Source organism: Vigna unguiculata, chromosome 1 (assembly GCF_004118075.2).
Source record: "Vigna unguiculata cultivar IT97K-499-35 chromosome 1, ASM411807v1, whole genome shotgun sequence".
NCBI lineage: Eukaryota > Viridiplantae > Streptophyta > Magnoliopsida > Fabales > Fabaceae > Vigna > Vigna unguiculata.
In genome coordinates this window covers 37,121,887-37,147,130 of record NC_040279.1, presented here as the reverse complement: position 1 = coordinate 37,147,130, position 25,244 = coordinate 37,121,887, and the positions used below count along the sequence as shown (strand labels likewise).

General features: G+C 32.1%; 3 protein-coding genes across 3 annotated transcripts; 1 reads left to right on the top strand and 2 right to left on the bottom strand.

Annotated features, from left to right (window-relative positions):
- The first annotated feature begins 126 nt into the window (after positions 1–126).
- LOC114185026 (sucrose synthase 2-like) lies at positions 127–4,925 on the top strand. Its single transcript, XM_028072515.1, is given in 16 exon segments — positions 127–401; positions 532–664; positions 1,117–1,268; positions 1,362–1,554; positions 1,739–1,857; positions 1,966–2,182; positions 2,296–2,391; positions 2,493–2,666; positions 2,781–2,897; positions 3,010–3,176; positions 3,261–3,337; positions 3,340–3,484; positions 3,565–3,886; positions 3,977–4,221; positions 4,295–4,433; positions 4,524–4,925. Coding segments are annotated over 16 exon segments (2,439 nt in total). The 5' UTR covers positions 127–294; the 3' UTR covers positions 4,560–4,925.
- Positions 4,926–5,544: 619 nt separating this feature from the next.
- LOC114177702 (endoglucanase 17-like) lies at positions 5,545–7,838 on the bottom strand. Its single transcript, XM_028063178.1, is given in 9 exon segments — positions 5,545–5,950; positions 5,953–6,001; positions 6,094–6,257; positions 6,325–6,430; positions 6,518–6,679; positions 6,764–6,856; positions 6,957–7,157; positions 7,282–7,488; positions 7,570–7,838. Coding segments are annotated over 9 exon segments (1,497 nt in total). The 5' UTR covers positions 7,804–7,838; the 3' UTR covers positions 5,545–5,669.
- A 5,320-nt stretch (positions 7,839–13,158) lies between these two features.
- LOC114191445 (pectinesterase-like) lies at positions 13,159–16,568 on the bottom strand. Its single transcript, XM_028080620.1, has 3 exons — positions 15,502–16,568; positions 14,976–15,136; positions 13,159–14,068 (listed from the first exon to the last, which is right to left on the bottom strand). The coding sequence occupies exons 1-3, from the start codon at positions 16,299–16,301 to the stop codon at positions 13,374–13,376; spliced, it is 1,656 nt and encodes a 551-aa protein (XP_027936421.1). The 5' UTR covers positions 16,302–16,568; the 3' UTR covers positions 13,159–13,373.
- Positions 16,569–25,244: the final 8,676 nt, after the last annotated feature.

Genomic DNA, 25,244 nt, shown 5'->3' with positions numbered 1-25,244 from the left:
AAAAGTGAGACCAAGAAGAAGCGTCAGAAATAGTGGTTGCTAATCTAACCATACAAAATACTAAATTTATTACACAAAAGCTATAAATACATTTAACATGGAGGAAAATGGTGAATGATGGACACGTATACCTTTCTTGTTGCTTTTCTCTTCACTATAAAAACGAACTCAACTCTAATCATCCACAACACAACTCTCACTAATTTCTTCTTTAACTCTCCTGCTTTTTTCTAACTGCAACTGAAAACTCCAAATCCACTTAACTAACATCTCTTCATAACAAGAGTCTTCCACATGGCTGCTCAACCAAAACCAAAACTTGGTCGGCTTCCAAGCATCAGAGATCGAGTTGAAGACACTCTCTCTGCTCATCGTAACGAACTCATTTCTCTTCTCTCCAGGTTCTTACTTTGTCAAACCTACTTTTTTTTAGTTAATTAAAATGTTATTTTTTTCTCTGTGTTTGCTGCACCTGTTTTAGTATATGTCTCATTTCTATGAATGCTTGTCTTTGCATGTTGTTTTTTTAAGGTATGTGGCTCAGGGGAAAGGGATTCTGCAACCTCATAACTTAATTGATGAACTTGACAACATCCCTGGGGACGATCAAGCAAAGGTGGATCTTAAAAATGGTCCCTTCGGTGAAATTATCAGGGCTGCTCAGGTAATTTACTTTATCATTACTTTGATTTAGATTAAATATGATTTAATAAATGTTATGATTTTCTAAGTAGTTTTTGAGGTTTCATAAAATTTCATACAAGTCCCACTCAGGGAAGTTTCTCGACTTTAACCTGTGACATACACGTGGTCTGATAATAAATACTTTTTTTAGAAAATTATTGAATAATTCATTACTTGGGAGATGACCAATTTAACCTTATTCGAAAACTTTTTTAAATAAATTGAAATGAATACAAAGTATTTGGGACCTTGATCTATATCCTAACTGATAAGGACTTAATACTACACAGTTTATTGTCATTGTCACAGTCACGAGCACTGTTGTTGGCACTGTCAACGACTGAAACAGTAATATTCGGGAAAGTTATTTCGCAATCACGTTGGAAGATTTAAGATATGGAATTAAAATGTGTAGCATTATTTTTGTGACAGGAAGCCATAGTTTTGCCTCCTTTTGTGGCAATAGGAGTTCGTCCAAGACCTGGTGTCTGGGAATATGTCCGTGTTAATGTCTCTGAACTCAGCGTGGAGCAATTAAGCATTGCTGAATATCTGAGCTTTAAGGAAGAACTTGTGGATGGAAAGTAAGAAATACTGCCTAGTTTTCATTGAAGAAATAAACTCTGACCCTGGACTGTTTCTGAAATTGGTGACTGTTTCTGTTTATTGTTCTTTAGGAATACTGACAATTTTGTACTGGAACTTGATTTCGAGCCATTTAATGCCTCATTCCCTCGTCCATCCCGTTCATCATCCATTGGCAATGGTGTCCAATTTCTCAATCGCCACCTTTCATCCATTATGTTCCGCAACAAAGATTCCTTGGACCCCTTGCTTGATTTCCTCCGAGCTCACAAGTATAAGGGCCATGTAAGCATGCCGTGTTATGTTATGAACTTCAATAGTGTGATTATGTTACGCGACATCAGCTATAGTCTCAGCAATGAAACTTAAACTGACTTATGAATTCTCAATGTCTTATTTATGTTCTTTGTTTTAGTAAGAGGAATCCGTAATTGTGAAAATTTTCTCTCCCTTGTTGTTCATGTCACAGGCTCTGATGTTAAATGACAGAATACAGAACATTTCCAAACTCCAGACTGCTCTGGCCAAGACTGAGGATTATCTTTCTAAGATTCCACGTGAAACACCCTATTCAGATTTTGAATATGAGTAAGCTTATGGGGTTTATGTGTTCATTGTGCAACAGAGTGCTGCGAGAATTTCGTGGGACATTTTTTGCTTAATTTTTTTTTTTCCTTTGATTTGTTCTGAATGTAGGTTACAAGGAATGGGTTTTGAGAGAGGTTGGGGTGATAATGCTGAAAGGGTATTGGAAACGATGCATCTGCTACTGGATATCCTTCAAGCTCCTGATCCTTCTACTCTCGAGACTTTCCTTGGCAGAGTGCCAATGGTATTCAATGTTGTTATATTGTCTCCTCATGGCTTCTTCGGACAAGCCAATGTCTTGGGTTTGCCTGACACCGGTGGCCAGGTATCTATCTCATTTCTCATATACTGAAAACAATAGTTGTTTCGGTGCCTCCTCTTTTTGTTTCCCTCAGTTGTTTCCATTCTTTTATCTTACATTGAAGGTTTTATATGCAGGTTGTTTATATCCTAGATCAAGTGCGTGCCCTTGAGAATGAGATGCTCCTTCGGATTAAGAAACAAGGACTAGATTTCACTCCCAGAATTCTGATTGTAAGTGTCACTCTTTGGGTCTGGCTTTTCATATTGATAAGGCTTTTGTATTTGATCGTTTTTTGAGTTCAAATCAAGTTAAATTCTCTGCTGTTATGCAGGTTACCAGGCTAATACCCGATGCAAAGGGGACAACTTGCAACCAACGACTAGAAAGAGTGAGTGGTACCGAGCACACTCATATTTTGCGAGTTCCATTCAGATCGGAGTCAGGAACTCTCCGTAAATGGATTTCAAGGTTTGATGTGTGGCCTTATCTAGAGACTTATTCAGAGGTAATTGAATTGTTCACTTTCCCATGAATCATTGTCAGGATTTAAACAATTTCTTAGCTTAATTTAGATTTGTTATCATTTCCATTTAATATTGATGGCTGAGTATGTAAACAGGACGTGGCCAGTGAAATTGCTGCTGAGTTACAAGGTTATCCCGACTTCATCATTGGAAACTACAGTGATGGAAATCTTGTTGCATCTTTATTGGCTTATAAAATGGGAGTTACACAGGTTCTTGTCCCTCTTCTTTCTTATCTCTTAATTTGCCTTTCGAAATGTGACATCTCATGTTATCTACTGCCGACAGTCCACCTTAAATTGATTTGGATGTTACCATGTGTAGTGCACCATCGCCCATGCACTTGAGAAGACAAAATATCCGGATTCAGATATATACTGGAAGAAATTTGATGAAAAATATCACTTTTCATGCCAGTTCACTGCTGATTTAATAGCCATGAATAACGCTGATTTTATCATCACCAGTACCTACCAAGAGATTGCAGGAACGTAAGTATAATATACCTAGTTATATGTTTTGGTTTTCGATATCCTGATTCCACTCACTTCATTTTCTTTAACTCATACTCACAGGAAAAACACAGTTGGACAGTATGAGAGCCACACTGGTTTTACTCTTCCTGGGCTCTATAGGGTTGTCCATGGCATTGATGTTTTGATCCCAAGTTCAATATTGTTTCTCCTGGAGCAGATATGTCAATGTATTTCCCCTACTCCGAAACGCAGAACAGGCTTACATCCCTGCACGGTTCCATTGAACAGCTACTGTATGATCCAACACAGACTGATGAGCACATGTGAGTTTGCAAAACTTTTACATCATTCTGTATCTCCATGGAGGATCAATACAACGTTGTATTTTGTCTCAATGTGACAGTGGAACACTGAAGGACAAGTCAAAGCCCATAATTTTCTCCATGGCAAGGCTAGACAGAGTGAAGAACATGACAGGATTGGTTGAGTTATTTGCTAAGAGCAGCAAATTGAGGGAACTGGTGAACCTTGTTGTAGTGGCTGGTTACATCGATGTAAAGAAGTCCAGCGACAGAGAAGAAATTGCAGAAATTGAGAAGATGCACGGTCTCATCAAAGAGTACAACTTAAATGGTGATTTCCGTTGGATTGCTGCCCAAACAAACAGGGCACGTAACGGGGAGCTTTATCGCTACATAGCAGACACACAAGGTGCTTTCGTTCAGGTATTATAATTATCACTGATATCTCTTTCCCATTTGATTTCATTTCTCAGGCTTTCTCTGTAAATTGTAACCATCACTCCATTGCTTCAGCCTGCGTTCTATGAAGCTTTTGGGCTTACAGTTGTGGAATCCATGACCTGTGGACTCCCCACATTTGCTACTTCCAACGGTGGTCCTGCTGAGATCATCGAGCATGGTATATCAGGATTTCACATCGATCCTTATCACCCTGATCAAGCTTCAGAGCTATTGATTGAATTCTTCCAGACCTGCAAGAAAGACCCAAGCCATTGGAAGAAAATCTCTGATGGTGGTCTGAAAAGAATTTATGAAAGGTGAGTAATCTTGTTAAATAAAACACTGTTACTTTTCTTGTGAGAAATGCTAACTTGAGCTAAAATTGAACAGCTACACTTGGAAGATTTATTCCGAAAGACTCTTGACCTTGGCGGGAGTTTACAGTTTCTGGAAATACGTTTCCAAATTGGAGAGGCGTGAAACTCGACGATATCTTGAGATGTTCTATATCCTTAAGTTCCGTGATTTGGTGAGTCACTTGACATGACATGACATTAATTTGTTCATACATGAGATGTTCTGTATCTTATTTGTAGCATTAATTTTATCTTTTTTGCAGGCAAAATCTGTTCCCCTAGCAAAAGATGATGCATAAGATGAAGCGAGTTAACTGTATACTTGAGGGCAGGCATAATAATAATAAAAAATAAAAGTTTGGTTGCGCTGCTCTGAAATCTGGTGATGTGATGCGACCTAGAGGAGTTTGATCTATTTTAAGTTAGATTATGTGAGAGGTAGTGAGCACTGGTTGATGAATTTGAATGTTTCTTTTTTTGCTTTGATTAGTAGTTAGCAGTGATCAAGGCCTTGATTGTGATCTCACTGATGAGCAAGAATAAAGCATTGTTTATCTTAGAACTAGTAATGAGACCGTGTAAGCCCTTTTGGGTGTGTAAGATTACATGCTAAATGGCCTTCAATTTTGAAGTTTTAAATAATACTTTTTTATTTTTACCATGAACTATTGTTTGGAAATACTATAACATTATTTCATAACGTATCTATTACAGGGAATTCAGTGTACACATATCATTTTGTTCAAATTTACACACATGTTATACTAAAAGCATTCAGATCCTTAACACTCTTATTATCTTTAATATCCATTATTATATAAATTTAGAACAAGGAGAGTCACTTAAATTTAAAACTTGTTCTTATAATAAAAAAGTACTTTATTTTGAAACAATTCCAGATGGAGGAATATGTTTCCATCTTAGGTATCATCCTCCCACTTCTCACTTCCCACCACTCATTACTTGTTACTTCTTACACTTCACATGTCCATCCTTACCAGCTTTTTCAGACCCTTTCATCCACATTTCTCTATATGGCTTTCAACGGTCAAAGCTCGTTATGTGTAACCCAGTAGAATATTCAAATCAAAATTATTACTCACTTATTTTCCTTATTATATTTATTTATATCCTCTGCCACTCTTTATTAACAATTCATTACTTCCAACTTTCAAGGATTAATCATCCCAACAAACCCTCATTATTATACATTCTCACACATTCCCACCCTCAACTTACTTTATACTTTTTTCAGTTATTCAATCTTCACCAACTATATATATATAAACGTAAAACTTCTTCCATTAAAATCAACACTTAACAAACTGGATTTAACACTTAAACAGGTTAGTAAGTACTGACATTTAATTAAAACAAAAGGTGCAAACACAAGTTGGAGACACTGTTCCCTAGAGTTGGCCAAAAGAGTGTGCAAGATAAGCAAGCGATCCCACAAGAGGTGCGTTGATATAAGTAGCAGGCTCTGATTGCTCGTAATCTGACCGTTCATCAGGGAACCGATCATTCAGATCCGGTCCTCCAACAACGGCACCCACTAGAGTATTGGGATTGGGTGATTCTGAATTCATCACACTGAACCCTGCCGAGCATTGGATCTTGCCAGGGTGAACACCAATGGACGGCAGCGATGAGCCCCTGTGGTGTATCCTTCGCGGATACCGTGGACCATACCCACCATGTACGACATCTTCAAGGGGTTCTCTCCTAACAAGTAATCCACCTTGAAAACAACAACAATAAATGAAGATCAATATTTTCATGAAACAGAATGTATCAGCACGCACCCTTCTGATGGGTCTAGTTTTTCTGTACCTGTTTCTTGGCTATAACACGTAGTCTCTTTGGAGTCACCGTGGCTCCACCGCAGTTCACAACCACATGGGCTTTGGTTAAATACTTAGCGTAAGTTAAGAGTATGAAGGAGGTGGAAGTCACATACTGCATGTTGCTATCACCCATCTTGAACAGAAGTCCACCTGTGTTAACAATGGTGATACAATAAGAAAAAGAAGAGAAAAAGGAAAAAGAAAAGAAGAACCTTACCTGGGGTGAATCGAGAAGAGGAGGAACCAGGGATAACAGAACAGATAAAATTGTCTGCATGTCCCTTGTAGTCATGCAGGGATTGCACCTTCCGAACAAGAAATTCCTAAAACAAAGAACACAAACATGAGTTTGAAACCATTATTGTCGTTCGTTACCAACCCTACAAAAAGAAAAGGTATGAATTTTGGACCTTAGAAAGCAGTATCCTTGCTCCAACATGCTTGTTATCCCATCCAAAGGTATTATCAGAATCTGCAGCCCCAAGGGTCTGTCCATTGACTTGAATGTAGTTTAGGTACATTGGGTTCTTAGTAGCCTTGTGAAGCCAAGCAGCTCCCCACAACAGTTCATCCTAACGCATTTCGCAGGCATCATTCAGGAACTGTTCTTACTTTACACAAAAATGTAATACAAATTTGTTTTTCCAAGGCATCACCTGATAACCAGAGTAGGAGCAATAAAAGGGGCACACAACGGACTTCAAGCCATTGCTGTAGGATCCCCTGTATTTATCAGCAAACTGGAAAACCTATATTCATAAACAAGCACAACATCACATTTTATCAGCATTACTTTAGAGAACTACGTTACAATCAAAGCGTGGTTTTCGTGTGAAATGAATCACATACACGAATAGCCCTCCTAACCAAAGTTTTGGAATAGGCTGGGTCAGTTTTCTTGAAAGCCAGAGAAGCAGCTGCAAGAGCCGCAGCAGTTTCTGCAGCCACATCTGAACCAGGGTTGTTTTTGTCTACTTTGAAAACACTTCTTGGGGTGTCCATGTCCTCAGGCCTCTCCCAACAAGCGTGGTCCTTCTCAGCATCTCCCACCTGAAAAAAAAAAAAACACACCCATTAACCATACTTCCCTTGCTTTCTCCGTATTCATAAGCATTTTGGCGTAACATGGCAAAAGTTGACAGATAAAAGAGAATATTATGAAGAGAAGAGTAACCTGGACATAAATGGTGTCTGGATGAGCAGTAGCTTTAAGAAGATAATCTGTGCCCCAACGAATGGCCTCTCTGGCATTCTGCAACTCACCTTTCATCACCCCACCAAACTCGATAACACTCCAAGAAAGCATGGTGGTGGTGAAGGCCATGGGAAAACCAAACTTCACATTGTCCCCAGCATCGTAGTACCCTCCAACCAAATCAACCTGCATTGCACATTTAACCCGAAATAAGCAAGGTTCACAAGCCAAAGAAGAAAAAAAATTGGGACTGAGATAGTATCAGACATTCATGGCGGAGCCATCAGATAGAGCAGAGTCCCTCCTCCAAGACATCCTCTGGTTAGAAGGGAGCTTCCCTGACCTCTGACCCTCAAAAAAGATGATGGATTTTGTGAGAGCATCTCTGTAGTTGTGTGTGGCAGAGTGAGGTTGGTGGTGGGAATGGGGAGCGAGGGAGTGAGAAAGGGTGGAAAAGGTAGAAAGAAGGAAAAGAAGAGAAGAAAAGAGAGAAAAAGTCATGTTGAACCAACCAACAACAAACTGCTGCAAGTATCTCTTGCTCCTCTTCTATCTATTTATAAAAGGCAAAAGCTTCCTCTGCAACGTCCCTGTTTGCTTGGTTACAATACAACAATAATTAGGTCCACATCCTATCCTACAAAACCACCATTTTTTATTACTTCTAAACTCAAAACCTAAGCTAGCTAACTAGCACTGCCACTACACCACAATACAAGTTCATTATCAAAGGCCTATTTTAAGAAACTGATGTTAAATGAAAATAGAAACTAGTGGAAACATTCATCGGGCATAGTTATTTCACAAAAAAATAATCATATATCTTCAATTTTCTCCTGAACCAGTGGCTATTTTTCTTTAGAACTTGTAACTAAAGTATGAGTCTCGGTCAATTTGTGTAACCAGATAGTCAAGTCATACATATACATCAATTATACTAAACATACTGACACTGTTTGGTTCCATATGTTTAACCACTTGATTTTTGTCCATGCAGAGCTACAGATACTAACCTTTCCATATTCTGTCAATGGATGAGAAAATTTTATAGAAGGCTAAATAGAATCCAATTGAAACTATTTTTATTAAGTTATATTTAATAAAAAATATTAATATAATATTCGTAAAAATAATAAATTTAGATTTAGACCGAAGAGATAATATTATTTTATTTTGAAAAAAATAATTAACGAAAAATATATATACAATAATAAAATATATTAAAAAATATTTTTTAATAAAAAATATCAAAATATTATTTACATAAATAATAAATTTAGTTTGGAATCGGAGAGTAATTAATTTTGTAAAAATATTTATATTTAATTAGTTTGAATATTATAAAAAATATATTAAAAGAATATTTTAATTATTAAAAAAAATTGATAAAATATTAAAAAAAACATAAGTGAAGACTAAATTGAATCAAGAAAACATATAAGAACTAAATTAAAATCAAAACAATGATATTTGATAATGATACTGACACGTGACATTACCCTATCACGTGATATAAATAATGTCACGTGTCATACAAAAACCTGACACATGGCAAAAAAATTAAAAAAATAAAAAAGATCAGATATTGACATGTGATAGTTTTAATAATTTTTTTATGAAAGAAAATTAATTGAGACACTTTTTTAGAAGAAAAGTTGAAATGCAATTAACATTTTTTAAAAAAAACATACACCAAATTAACACATTTTTAAAAAAGTGGATATCATTCGAGTATTTAAACATTTACAAAAAAAAAGTAGTTGTCATTGTAAGATATATTTTGTACAAAATATTATTACCTTTTGTTTTTTACTAGCCTCCACACAGGCCTGTGTGTACGCATTTTTTATATATGAATGATAGTATATTAATATGTGATAATAGTGTAATGTTATTAAGTTAATATATAAAATAAATTTATATTTATTAAAAACAAAGTAAAATGAATAGAGAAATTAATTGTTGATGAATAAAAAAAAAGAAAAAAATAAACAATTTTATAGAAATTAAGTAAAAATAGCCATTAATTTAAAAAAAAATTTAATAAATAATTATATTATAAAAGGTAAAATTGATATTATAAAATGTGAACACAAAAGAGAGAATTCTCTTTATATATTGTTATAGATACAAAGAAAGAGGTTATAAAAACTTATGTTCTTTATAGTTTTTAAAAATGAAAAATTAATTATGTTTAAGAAAATAAAAGGAATCAAATTATGCAGTTTATTTTATATTTGATTTACCACTTGATTTTATTTTTGTTGTCTATTGTTCTTCAGAGCAGGAAAACAAAGGTATTTGAATTTTTGTGTGAAGAAATGCAATAAAAACAAGAGCACGGTGCTCGAACTAGAAAAACTGTCGGAGAAAGGTGATGAACAGAGCATGGAGAAGAAGTATCCCTTGAAGTTCTCCAAGAACCATTTTCACGAAGGCCCATACATAACAGACATGGAACTTATATCTATAACGATAAGCATGATCCCTCACACATATATAATTCCAATCCTTACCATTCTCATTCTGCATTATATGTTTTCTATAGTTCATACAATTTCACTCATGCATGCATGAAATGCTACAAGTTATGGTATCTCATAAGATAAATTTAATTTAAGATAAAAAATAATAAACACAGTTAACTTTACATCCAACACTTAAATTATGCTACATAACAATTTAAATGCAAACACTCTAGAATGTGTCTCCATCTTGTAATGAATAACATTTTAAATGCCTTCAAATAGTGATGTAAGTAATTATGTAGACCACGAGCAAAAGGTGTGGGAGTGATCAATGTAGGGGACAAACAGTTTCTTATATGTAAGAAAATCTCTTTTTTAGAACAATGGTTGTTTTGTTTTTTCATTCCCAAACAAATGAAGACAGGAAAACGAAGAAGACACAAAAGAAATCACAAATCTTTATTCAGGAGAGGTACTTAGGTTTTTCCATAACCACAAAAGAAAGATCTATCACAACACACAAATATTTCATGAACACCATAAGTGAAAACAAAAAAACACTGTTTTTTTCTTTTGTCTTCAAATTATAGCTATAAATAATGTGACTAACACCATTTCGAAATAACTCTACACCATTTATATCCCGTGATGTCTAATTAGTTGCTGGACAATATTAAATGAACCGGTTATTCTGTTCATTTGGACTTTACATTGTGGGCTGGGCTTGCCATCTCATAGCTGATACAGGCTTTTAGCCCAATAATTTCTCTTTCTTCTCTTCGGTTCTTCACCTTTGTTATGCGAAACGTTTCGATCAGATGAAATTAATTATTCTACAATATTGAAGCTGAATATTTAATATTTATCGGGAGAATTAATTTAGAATTAAATTCAAAATCTAATAATTCATTTGCAACTTTAATTTCAAGACAAATAATTAAAAAACGTTACACAATGTTTGTTTGTTTATTTATTTATTTATAAATTTTCGGTCATTCGCTAAAGGTGGGTCAATCATCTTGTTGTTCTCATCTAATTCAAAAATACAATAGACATTCACTTAAGTATGTATTCATTTAAATTTGTATGTTGCATAAATCCGCATTTGCAAAAAGAAAATTTTCGGATAAATAATTTTGTGATTTTATTTTTAGAAAAAAAACTCATAAAGTTATTTGACAATTATTTTCAATTCATTCACGTGTCATTGTCGATTGACCATTTTGTAAAATGCGACAAAAGGTAAAGAGAACCCTTAACTTGATTTACAACTGATGATAAATAAATGAATCTTTCAATTCACTCACATTGACATCAAGGTTGATAACATTTTATAATTAGTTGAAGATAACATTGTTTTGGTCTACTTCAACTTCATCAAGACCAATTACTTATATTTTATATTTTATTACATTTTGTTATATATAGAGAGGGTATATGAATAAAATAAAATAACAAGTTCTTCCTGTAACATATTTCTTATATCTATCATATATATTATATTTCTCACATTTTTCACAATCCCTCAAAAATCTCAATAGCCATAATATTTCATATTATAATTATATGATCTGTAGTATTTTATATTATAGTATGATTCCAAAAATTTATAAGTCTGCATCCAGTGGCGGAACTTGGACAAAATATTTAGGAATGCCAAATTAGATTTGTTATATATAATTTTTTTAGTTAGAAAAAAAGTTTTTCATTTTTTCTCTTCATTTCTTCTTCTTAAAACAAACACACATAATAGTAGAATTCAAAAAAATATGACTATTATTCGCTATTATATCATGCTATTATATCATGATACCAAACATGAATATCATTTTAGATAAGCTCTTCGTACCTCATCAATTTGATTTGGTGGTATTGTCAAATTTGACGATGCTTTTCCTGGATTACGTTCTAATAATTTTTAAATTCATTATATATAACTCTAGAACTTTAGAGATTTGTTTTTCTTTGTCTTGAATTCTTGGTTCTCATGAAAAGTTAAACGTATATGCACTTTTTTCATCTTTATCACAAACCTTCTTCTTTAAAAAAAATCAATTTTTTTACTCTTTATCATAATCTTTCTAATATAAATTTATCACATCTCACCTATTTAGAAAAATAAAATTTATATTCACAAATCACAATTATCACAATGCAAAACATAACAAAACTCATACCACTTTAATTAAATAAGTATAAATTCAAAACTTAAAAAAAAAATTACCATAGTAAGCGAAACACAAAATCCCTAAATTTCATAATTAAGGGTTATAATAATTTGAGAAAAAGTATAATTAGGATTCATACCAATTTCATAAAAGAATCCCTAAAATCATAATTAGGTTTATACTAATTTGAGATAAACTTAATTTGGAAGAAACATCTAAAAGAATCATAAATCTAAGATACATAAATCATAATAAGATACTAACATTGTGAGAGATCATGCAGAATGTATACTTCAATCTCAATCTATGTGTTTCCAACTTTTGTTTTCCAATCTATCTCTTTGTATTTATTTCTCTTCACACACTTTCATGATAATCTCTTTTATAAATCAATATCTCCATTAAATTTTTTATTTATCTTTTATTATAATTTCCATAATATAAATTTAATATAAATAATATATAAATATAATTTTAAAAAATATATATATATATATATATATATATATAATAAATTCCAAAAAAAAAATTGGAGGAGCCATGACTCCCCTATATCATTCAATGATTCCGTCACTCTGCATCCCAGTTAAATTTGTATCACTCTGCATCCCAGTTAAATTTGTATCAAACTTTGAAAATCAAAATAAGAGAATTTACCGTACTTGATTTTGAGTTTAGCTCTACAAGGAACCACTTTAGTTAACCATCGCTCATATTTAATTGTATTGACTAATTAGCGTGCTTTGGAAGTTTTTAGATATTTCTCTCTACCGCGACAAAAAAAAGTATTAAATATTTCCGAAATTTTACCACCATGCATACATAATTATATGAGTAATTCTCATATATCCCATCCATAAATAACGTAATAAAAAAATACTTTTTTTTCTAGTCGGAGTACACCTATAAATAATAGGAGAAACAAAAATGAAAACATTTTTATAGTTCCGTACTTTAAGATCTACGTATGAATACCCAATAAAAAAAAACTATTATTTAACATGCAACTTTTAGTAAAAATTAAAAACTTTCATGTGCAAATTTTTTTACCAAAATTACAAACCAATATGTTTAATTTATCTGACAAAAATTACAAAAAATACTACATAAATTTGACTTGATTTGACACAAGATTACAAATTTTGTCCGTATAATTTGTTTGGCAAAAATTTCTTATTCAATTTTATAACAAAATCGTAAATCCTATAATGACACATACGTACCTAACCCCATTGTTATTCATTTTTTATATTCTTCCTTCGCAGTTCTCGATCTCAAATTTTGATGAGTAGTCATTTTGAGAACTAACAAAAGAAAGTACATAATCGACGATAATGAGAACATTTATTTCTTTCTACTTTGTTGCTAATTGGCACCAGAAATAACAAAAAGACCAAACAACTCGTTTTTTTATCGAATAAGAGCACGCACGTATTCAACTCAAGCCAGAGAAGAATGGAATGCCATAGGAGTTCAACCATTCATTGCCTTGAATGAAATTTGCAACGGTGAACTGGCTTGCCTCGGTGGAGTTGGTGATGACCCTATAACCAGGCCACGTAACTCTGCGACTTGTATTTGCACCAGGACCTCTATTGTTGTACTCTCCATAATACAAAGTATCCAATGCAAAGTTCCCATCCCATTCCAACCACCCTGCAGGGTCTATCAGATCCTCCATCAAAGAATTCAGATAAACCGTCCTCGAATACTTCTTCCAGGGACGACCCAGGTAATTCCTGAACTCAGATTTCACAGGGATCAAATCAGCAGCTGCTGCAACCTTGCAGTTGATGATGGAAATACCCGTGTTTTGGTTCGGGTCTTCTCTGCCTTGTGCGGTGAACAGGTTCCTCTGGTTTGGATTAGGCTTGCGCGCGTACAAGTTGCAGTTCTGGAGCACCGCCGCAGCGTTACCAAAGATGAAGTCCACGGTTCCATAAACGTCGCATTCGCGGTAGAATTGACGCAGAGAGTGGACGTAGAGCGTGTCTTGGTAGGCCACAAAGCTGCACTGGTAGAAGGCCGAGAAGTCTGCACCGCTTCTTAGAGCCACCGCTTGGTGTTTGCTGGGCCCGGCCGAGTTCTCAAAGGTTATACCTTTTGCTATGAATCCGTCTCCAACCACAGCTGAACCACACAAACATCAATTCCATGCATAACAGTTAGCTTCACTCATTATGTTTTCCGAAAGGATAAAGCAAAAAGCTGAGGTAAGTGTTTATAGTTAGAGTTGTCGGCAGCTGTCATGAAATATAAACGAAATATATGTAGGCCAAGTTGTCCTGTCATGAAGGACACGTTATTTTTGGTTTTTCAATATATAAGACAAAGTTCTTATGCAATATATCTCTTACTCCTTTTTTTTGTGCTGTCCATCCTGTAAATCCATCCATTTCTTATGCCAAATTATTCACATTCTAATTCTTCTTCCTAGAATGTTACTGTCAACAAAACAGTTGTTACTGTCATGAGTGTTGCAAGAGTATCATATTGTTAATATGAGCTTTAATATATGAATTTAATTGTTAGACTTGAAACAAGTAGTTAACTAATTCTAATCTAATTTGTTTCCCAGAAATGAAAAAAATAGGAAATGACAAAGCGCAGGTTCCGATAGTAGCAATTTTGTTCAGTATATTTGTCAGAGAACCGACACTGGCCCGTGATTGTGATATTCGAATATAAGTTACTATATAGAGGATCTGAAAATGTAGATAAGGGTCTAAGTGCTTCCCACTTTATCCTGAAAAGTCTTGCCGGAAGTGGATGTGCCGTGACCTGATCCAGATTACGCGTTCGAATGTCTGTTTTACCTTTACTATTACTATTAATAGCTCTAATAATTCAAGCAATGATATTTTTGTCGTCTGGAAATTTTTTAATTATGACTTTTCTCTCTATCTTTTTTCTTCTATTGGTTGCTATATATTATTATTATCATTATTGTCTTCAAATGAATGAACATTAATTAAGACAAATAACTTGTTGGACTTTTTGTTATAAGGAAATTAGGAAAGGTTTGAGTAAAACGCACCGACAGTGGCAGATTGGAAAGTAGTCCAGCCATCAACAACGTTCCTGCTTGCCTTCACAACAGTCTTTCCAATTCCATCTCCGACCCACATCAGATTCGTCTTCCTCCTTATTACCTCCACGTTCTCGAAGTATGCCCCAGCTTTTATGTGTATCACAAATCTACACATTTCCAAAATTTACCACTTCATAAAACGTCAAACAATTCAAAACTTTATCAATATGGTTTTGGATGTTATTGTACAAATTTAATATTAATATTACACAAAACTATTTATTTTACGTTTTTTAACTTTTATTCTGAAAATGCATTCAATGCATCATTTAATATCCTATCGCTATTATATAACAGATAATCTATCATACATTAAAGATTTGGTGAATCTTTCTTTTCATTATATATAAAACATGGTGGGGGAGTTTGTTTGATATTACTAACTTTTTTTCAATTAAAAAAAGAAAAACATATTAGTGATGAATGAGGTGATAACGTGAAGGATAAGGTGGTAGTACTAGCTAGTACTTGCCTGGTTGCGCTGGAGTTTGGAGCTGCAGCCACTGCTTCAGATATAGTGGTGAAGTTGCCAGTGCCATCTTTGGCCACAACAAGGTTGAACTTCGTTTCATTCACCGGAGCTTGAAGCAACTTCCGGTCTTTAGGGGAAACCCACGACGGGAACCCGTCTTTCATCTTTCCATATTCGGGAAAAATCTCGTTCTTAGACTGTTTCTTCTTTTCCGGCACTTTCTTCAGCATGGCCAAGGAGTTGCTCACGAGATGCGAAATCTCCAGCAGCCCCTCTTCAATCTTCTCCCTCACGTGCCCTTTGCTGTAAGCAAAGCCATCCAGACACGTGTAGAGGTTGGTCATGGCGCCGCTTAAGAGAGTCTGCGAGTCGTGGTAACGCTTCGACCCTATTGTGGTTTGGGAGAGATCCGCCACGGTGGTTTTGAGCTCCTCCACGGTTTCGTCGAAGAGGTCGAGGCAGTCGTCGAGAGCTCGCTGTTCCAGTTTGTTGAGACCCGGGAGCTTCTTTCGGAGACCGCTGCAGTTGGAGGAGGACAATGTGACCTCGTATATGGTGTGGTTCACGACAGAACATATCATTTCTGGTACGGTTTTTGAGGTGAGATCCGGGAAAGAGGTAAGGGTTGAGACACAGAGGTCCGGGTAGAGTGTTCCCTCGCATGTGGAGTTTGCTACATGGAAATGGAGCTGGGTTTGTTCCAGAGCTCTGGTTGCTTCTGCGGTGATGCTGAACTGGGTTACTGTAAAAAGGAGTAGAAGATGAACCGCGGAGAGAATGCAGGGTATGTGAGGTAGCATTTTTGATATGGTAGAGAGAAAGAAGAAGAAGAAAGAGAGGAAGTGATAGCAGTGGATCTCTGGTGTGTGAAATGGGGTGGTAGAAATTCTGTGGATAAATAGGGTCGGTGGTTGCTGCCATTAATGAATTAGTGGGGGCTTCTCTTTAGATCTCACTCACTGTTTCTAATTTAATTTGTCTTTTAAGTTCATGCAAATTACTTTCTCTTTTTCAAATTTACTTTTGTTCTTTCCTGTTTCTTCATCTAAATTTAATCAATATGTTCGATACTAAAAAAAAAAAAAAAACTCTCCATCACGTCATTTTCTATTGATTATTTAATAATAGATACAGAAAGAAACAGCACAGTAAATTTATAATAATTTTTTTTATATGTTATTATTTAGTTAATATAAAAAATATATATCATTCAACTTGGATGATAACATAGCCCATGTTGAATGATGCTCGTGGTTAGTATAATAATTGATAGAGAAAAGGTTTTAAAACACATGAATAGGCTTTTCGCTCTCACTGTCTTCTTTTCTGAGAGTGCTTTCTTTTTTTTGTATCACTCTTGTCGTGGCAATGCTATTTGTGTCACATATCCCTTTTGCTTTCGCCCATGTGAAGTTCTTTTATTTTTCTTTTAGGTGATTTGATTTATATAGTTTTAAATTTAGGTCAATAAATCCAACCTTTAAGATATAAAAATGGAGTATAAAAAGATAAGAGGAGAAACATGGTTCTCAAGTTTTACATACTATATAAGCTTAATTCTACTTTTTTTTTTTTAATTTTTTGAAAAATTTAATTTGATCTGTAATTCTTATTTCGTCAAATTAAACAGTTTAGTTTTTTTTTTTTTTAAATCCAACTTGTAGTAAGTGATGAAATTGAAAACGTCAACGGTAGAGTAAAAATGGCTGCATGACATGTGTATAACATGAATTTCCAATATGGAATTTTATTTTAAAATTAATAGGGTAAAACATGAAAATTTTAGAACTAAAAGGAGGAGGGGGTTCTGCAATAAAAAAATTATTAGAACAAAAAGGACTACACTTGTCATAACTACTAATTAAACTAAATTAACTACTAATTAAAAGTAAACAAACTTACTAATCAAAACTAAAGATTAAACACCACACATAGTTTTAAACAATCAAAACAAAGATATTAATTGTTTAAAATTAATATTTTTAATAATTAAAAAGCATATTGCTCACTCTAACAAAATTTTTCAATTATTTCAATTTCCAATTTCGTCGTCCACACAAAGTTACAATATATAAGATACATATTAATTTTCTTTTATAATAACATATATGTGTTTTTGTAGGATTTTAATTCAATGCTTTTACAATGTTTTTCAATTAATACAATATACTCTATGAGAATTTGTTTATAGTGGGTTAATAAACTTACAAGATTTTCAATCTATTTGAAAGTGTTCGAATGTTTATGCATCCATTATTAAAATGAACGTAACAAACAATCTACTTATATTATGAATCAAAGTTATAATGATATTTAAATAACATAGCTATTCTTTTATATTAATTTGTTTGGATGCTTTGAAACATTAAATTTTTGCCTTTAAACTTGTTTGTCTGTTTTTTCTTTCTTATCTTCGTAAATTAATCTTGACATTTATATCATCTTTAAACAAAAATTGAATTTTAGTTATTGATTTATAAAAAGTTTAAGAATTATCCTTTTGACCAGAGATTTAAATTAATTTAATCATAAATAGACGAGAGCTACATTTGCTACAACCACACACAAAACGTGCTTCCTAACTTATGTTTATGTTTCAACCGTTTTGGTACAACTAATTACCAACCTTGCATGGCACAACGACAGCACAATTATCCTCAGCTAACTGTAACAAGAAACTTTTTAAATGTGATTTAATAGGGGGGATAAATTTAATAATATCCGTTTCGACTTAATAATGATGAATTAATCTTAAAATTAAGCTTGTAATAATGTATATAATATAACCTTTCAATTTCTTAAAATACTTATATTTAGGCATTATTTTGAATTATTAATTATTAGAAAAATTAAAATTAAAATTTATTTATCATTAAATAAATTTATTAAAAATTATAGTCTATCATCTTTTTATTTAAGTATTTATTTATTTTCAGATTTCATAGTTTTTAATAAATTTAAAATAATTTATAAATATATTTTGTAAAATATATAACACTTAATTTAAAATAAGTTTCCTTCATTCCCTTCATTTTGGAGAGTAAATTTTCAGTATTGGTTATTTTATTTATATAAAAAAAATCTTCACATTAGGCTTTTTTTAATCTATATTTTGTATTTTAATTTTCAAAGAAGATAAAAAATATCAGAAAATAAATATGATTCTTCTTCTATCAAACGTCATAAAAGAATTAATGAATGAAAAGATAAAGAGAGAAAAAAATGAAAAAATAATATAAAATCAAAATTATAATCATCACAAAAACATAAATATAGTATTTTTTTTCATAAGAGTAAATTACGCAAAAAACTATAAAAATCTCATTTTCTACCTTTTTTCTTTCTTTCTTCCTTTTTTTTTTTCATTCTTCCTTTTTTTTTTTTTCATTTTCACCTTAATTCAAACAAAATCTTAAGAAAACAAATTAGCGTGTCTTGCCAACGAAGAAAATAGATTAAATTTTCAATTAAAAAAAATTATATATATATATATATATAATAAATTTGAGTATTTTTAAAATTTTAACTAATATTTTTCTTGAATAAATTGAAAACTGTTTTTATATTCTATTGTCAGAACTTAAAATTTGAATACTAATGTTTTCTAAATTATTTTTATCATATTTCCCTAAATAATTATTAATTATTAGAGTTATGAATTGTATCAAATTATACTTGTTGAATTTAGAACACATTATAATTTTTTATTATCATTGTGACGTTTAACATGTTACAAGGAGTTTGAATTTATTGTACGCTAGATACAAATTAGGCTTAATTTCGAAAATGACGCAGATTTATTCGCTATTACGAAAATGGATAATTTTTTAAAATGTTATAAAATAGGATAAGTCGTGTGAGGGAGGGTTAGCGATTTTTAAACCAGAAGACATACTATATTAAACGACTTTATAAACGCATTTTTAGTTTTATCGTTATTTGAATTCAGTGGTATGAGTAAAATGTTATATATATAACGTGTATATTACAAAAGCTCCCACAATTTGAGTGATATTTTTTCCTCTTTTTCGGATGCCGTTTTTTAACATCGGATTGCTCACGAATTTTGGTTCATTTATACTTTCATTCACCTTGTATAAATAGAGCATTATATTCCTTTCTTAAACATACATCTCCATTCTCTCATTCATTCTCATTCGTTGTATCTTTTTTTCTTTTTATATTTTTCTTTCATCTTAAATTTATTTATTTATTATTTTTTAAGAATTATTTTACTAGTTCTGAGATTCAAAAATTTTTTGAGAACTTGTCTAATACACCGCATATAAGTCTTTAAAGACAGTAAATCTATACTCTAGAGAAGTCTTTTTTATTCGTGATTTTATAATTTTTTTTTAACTTTTTTTCAAAGGTCTAGCCTCCGCAACTTATTCTACTTCTGTATAATACATTTAAGAATTGCCCATTTTCGTAATATCAAATCAAATCTGCACCCTTTTCATAAATAAGCCGAAGAATTATCGTATCTTTATTACAATATTAACTAGTTGAAGAAATAATTAGTGTAGCTTTTTGTCATAATAGTTGGTAAACACATCCTCAGCATATGAATCGTGCGAGATGAGTGAGAGAAGAAATTCGTATTGTGACGAAAACATTATAAAAGAATGTTCCAATGATCTTACGTGAAAAAAGCTAAGACAATATATACACTTATTATTTATAATAAATCCAGTATTAAACCAAAATTTTTAAATGTAAGAAATTAGATATTAAATATTTTTTATGCATTTATTGGTAGTGTATACTCTGATGTGCACAATATCAAGTATAATACACTGTGAAACTAGGAGATCATTGTCGAATAAAAAAAAAATTGAAATGAAAAGGGAAATGGATTTTCAGGTGCTTTTTTTATACTACGTGTTTCATGCTTTCTTTATGAAGTAATCATCTTTAACAATACAAATATGATTGGCGAAATTAAATTTCGAAATTTCACTTCAGATTATTTGATTATGCTTGTGTTTTTGTCTCAACAGTCAAAACTGTAAGTGTTTACCTCCTATTAAGTTTTCCACATTAAAAATTCGGGTGCCCATGATCTAATTTATGATGCTACAATTATTGTGAGATCTTGGATCTTCCTCTGAAGTTCTTCTATATTCAGAGATTTGTTTATGCTGTGCTAACTTGTCTTGTCCCTCTACGAAGGACAAGGTAAGGAACCACACACTTTGCATCCATTGAATACATTGTTTGAGAGTTTAATGTAAGGATATTTATATGAGTTGGGCTATTCTTTGTATCCCGGTCCAAACTATATGCTTTTTTTGGCTGACAAAAAACATTGAAAACCGAAGTGCCTAAAAACTTAACATATCACATAACAATTAATTTCTTAAACGAGTGAGTCAAAATTATATATAATGTGTTTTGAGAGTCAGATTTTTGGGCTACCCTCTGCATTATAAACTGAGTGTTCTCATCTATTTAGTACCATGATTTATATTTCGCATCTATTTGACATTAATGTTTTAAGAAAACACCGGCTTAGAAAATTTTGAGCGTGTTACAGGCTGGATATTTGTATATTATTCGGCCAAATCCTTTTGTTAAGTTAAGTTTATTGGAAATTTATTATTAGAAGCCCTTAAAGTCCATGCCAGGTAGGGTATGAAACAACTAGGGCTTTTGACAATTCTATTTCGTAGTCATTTGTTCAGATCTAATTAACTTACGACTAAGATTCTTAACATTTTTGTCCTTATTAGACGGTCAAAGCACAGCATAAGGAACAAACGCGTCATTGTCCCAGGTGCAAACTAAAACACTAATTAATAAAAGAAGAAGTTGAAAATTAATTATATTAACACTAAAAACCCAGTTTATCTTGGCAGTGTTCACGAAAGTTAGTTAATGCATGAATAATAATATACGTGCACATGAAGATTATGTAAATTGAGTTGACAGGTAGATCAGTGAACCCTGCGCTGTAACCTCATTTTTTCTTATTTTGATTTTAAGGTAAACTTTGATTCTCTTCAACGCCTTCGCTGTAATACTATATTTACAAAAGGAGCTTTTGTTCCAACTTGTGAAGTGAAGAGATGTTTAATCTCAAGTTGTTGGGTACTTGAGCCAGATCAGATCTTCACACAAAGTCAAGTTTATTTTTTAAGCCATTAACACGAAAATAAAGGGTCAAGCTAGAATTTGTGTCTTAAACAATGCAAAAGTTGTAATAAGTTCAACTCTTATATTGTTCAGCAACTAATACTTCCCCAGATACGCTTTTAAGCTTGAGTCGTTCATCACTTGGATAGGATTCACATATAAACATCCGTGTCTTTATCTCCTCTTCTAGATTTGAAATTTCTTTCTTTCTTTTTGCCACACTCACACTTAATAAGTTTATTTAATCCGAACTACAGTAATTAAGTTAGCAGGAAAATATGAGAGATTTTTCTGTTGGTAGATGAGAGTCATATAACAAATATTAAAATCAATAAATAGTGTAAATGTGGTTAAGCAATTAATAGCTCACCCCTGAGCAAATAAAAGTCACCGATCCCAAGAAATTTGAAGTAAATTTGGATGTATGGCCTCACCCGATTGAAATTTTAAGATTATTCAATGTTTAAAAAAAAAATTCAATTATCGAAAAGAATTGCAAATATTCTTAATTAATATTTATGTGATAAGACAATTCATTTCAATTCTTAGGACTTCCATGTCATGATTCAGAAACCGGACTTGTGGAGAATCATATGATACCCCATGATATAGGCTTTAAATTTAGCAACTTGCATTTCCAAAATGGTGGACCTTATGGAAATGTTAGATTTATGAAATTTAATTAGATCTTAGTCTGCAATAAAAGCAAAAGTTCTTTTTCAATGGAAGGAACAATGCAGCATGGACTTTCTCTAATTTGCAATGGCAAATTAAGTCTGAAATGACAGCTGCACGTGTAGAGTGTTTTGAGAGGAATACGCAATTTTAAAAGCTTTATTCCTTTCAAATAAAGATTTAAGCTAGGAGTAATAGTGTAACATAACTATAACGCATTTTAAGCTTTAGATATGTTTTTTACATGATCATCAAGAAGAACATCTCACTACATTTTCCAATTCCACCATCTCACATTATTCTAACAAATCAATGTTTTCAAACTCAATCTCCCCCTTAACAATTGTCATCAAAAATCAAACTTGTGACCTTAACTCTCGTACCAATTGTTAGGATCAAATGCTTACCATTAGACAAAAAACTATACTCATTAGTCAGAATACAACTATTTTTACTTAAGAGTGTAACAGCTCAAGTGTCACGATTCAATTATGACCTGACTCACTTGGCCTCTGTCACGAGACAATTGATGCCACCTGCAACAATAAGCGCTTACTACTTGACGAAAAGCTATAACTATTAGTAAGGGTACATCTCTTTTTACCGAATAATGTAACAACCCAAGCGTCACAATTCAATTGTGACTCAGCCTACTTGGCCTCTACCATGGGATAATTGATATCATTTGTAATAATCTCCTCCTCTGCAATTGTTCTACCACGAATCTCACTTGTATTGTGACTTGATCCATCTGACTTCCGCGGACAATTGTGCGACCTGCAACAATTTCTATATTGTTTTGAGTTATCTTAAGTAAAATTTGGATGAAGGAACTCTATCCCAATTGTAATTAATTCATGTGCTCAACTATATAATTACATCAATAGTTTAAAATGAAATTGTTTAACTTTATTTTTATTTGAACTTAGTTATACAAATCCACAATTTTAATGTCTTGAAAGAATTAGATTTAGCTGTTGATGGAAGATACTCGGAAAAAAGGAAAGGGGGTAATTAGAATGTAAAATATCTTTATTTAGGGTTTTCCATGGCTGAAAGGCTTAAATCCGTCAAAACTTGCAAGAATTTGGTCCAAGTTGTGAATGCAAGCAATCTTGCAAGTTGGTTGTAGAGTAAACAATGGGTAACTCAGATTTTAGTTTTCCAAATCTTTTTCCATGTCATAACAATGATTTTTGAATTTTTTGTTTAATGTAATATAAATTTATTTATGTGATATTTGATGAATTATTATGGGTGTGTTTGGTTTTCTGTTTGTAGATATTCCAGCACAAGTTCTACATATTTCTTTACCTAATTATTAAATTAACCTTTCATTTTTACTTATTTATTTTTATAACATCACTTTCTATTGTGATTAATGTTTAGTACCAGATAGACAAACATATTGTTTTTACTTTATATACAAGTTAATTCAATTTAATTATCTTTTACTAAATATATAAAATAAAATAAGTCTAACATAATAAAGTGTTTTTAAATGACTCAACCTACTTAACTCGTTCATCATTATATATAAGTAAGTTGAACCAAACTACCAAAATTCTTACTCATAAAAAAATAAGTCAGATTAAATTAACTTGTTTTTATATTAACCAATATAAGTCTTTACATCCTTAATTAAAAATTACTTTAAATTCTCATTATAAACTATTATTATTACTACTATTATAATTTCACTTAATTGATATATCACAAAATATTTAAAATTTATTTAACGTTAATATAACACTTAAAAAAACTAACGTGTAATATTTTTTAATCATATATCGTATTTTGATTTAAATAAGAGATATAAAACGAGACACTAATCTCAATTTATTTAGAATAATCATATAAAATAATACATAAGCCTTTTCTACGACACAACTTTGAATATTTTGTATACTTTTGGTACAAAACTGTGAATAATACATAAACCTAATATTAGGGTCTTCAACGTTGCACCTCGAGACAAAACCTAAAGGTTGGGGTTGACATAATATAACAAATAGAAACTAATGATCAACATCCTATGCATAATAAAAAAAATCATAGAGCTAATCTTTTGAGAGTGTAAATTATCGATTATTAAAAAGTCAGATTAATGTCTAAAATACTAATTACTAATATCAGACGTTGATCACGAGCTATACATACGTTAGCGGTCCTCTGAAGATTATTATGAATTGAATACATCGTTAATAGTAATATTGAAAAAAATAAATATTTTAATGATAATGTTATTTTCTTAAATTTTTTGTAAAGATATAATTTAAGAAAATGTTAATTAGCTCTTAATTTTGAAAACAATAATAATTTTGAACTAAAATTAAATAATAATATTATTATTATTATTATTTATCACAAAATTTTATTGTTATTACTTTGTCGTTGCTAATTAACATCCAACCTTCGGTATTTATTTTTGTCATATACACTGTCCACGAGACGATACAATGATCTCATATCTTGGTCAAATAAGCGATGTTTGTACGTGACTTGTTTTTCGTGTTTACGTGTCATATGACTGCTCGGAACCAACCTCAAAGTTGACAAAATAAAATAATATTCGATGCTATCAGATAAGCAAGCGACCAAAACTCTCACTGTAGCTTAATTTGATTTTAGTATTTAAAAGGAATATTATATCAATAAATTTTTAATTTTAATTTCGTATAATATTACTATTATTTTTAAGTTCTTTTATTTGTCGAACACAAGTTCTTTTATTTTTAATTTTTTTAATTTTAGGATATGTATACGAATAAAACCACCATTTATTGCATACATGCACGATTATAGCTAGTTCAATGAATTTCTACTCAACGACTTGGAAAATATTTTCATTATCGCGAGTTGGTAGCAGTTCATTGAGTTCATGGTAGCCATCATTCTAATTTCAGATTCCGATTTACGACCAACAATTT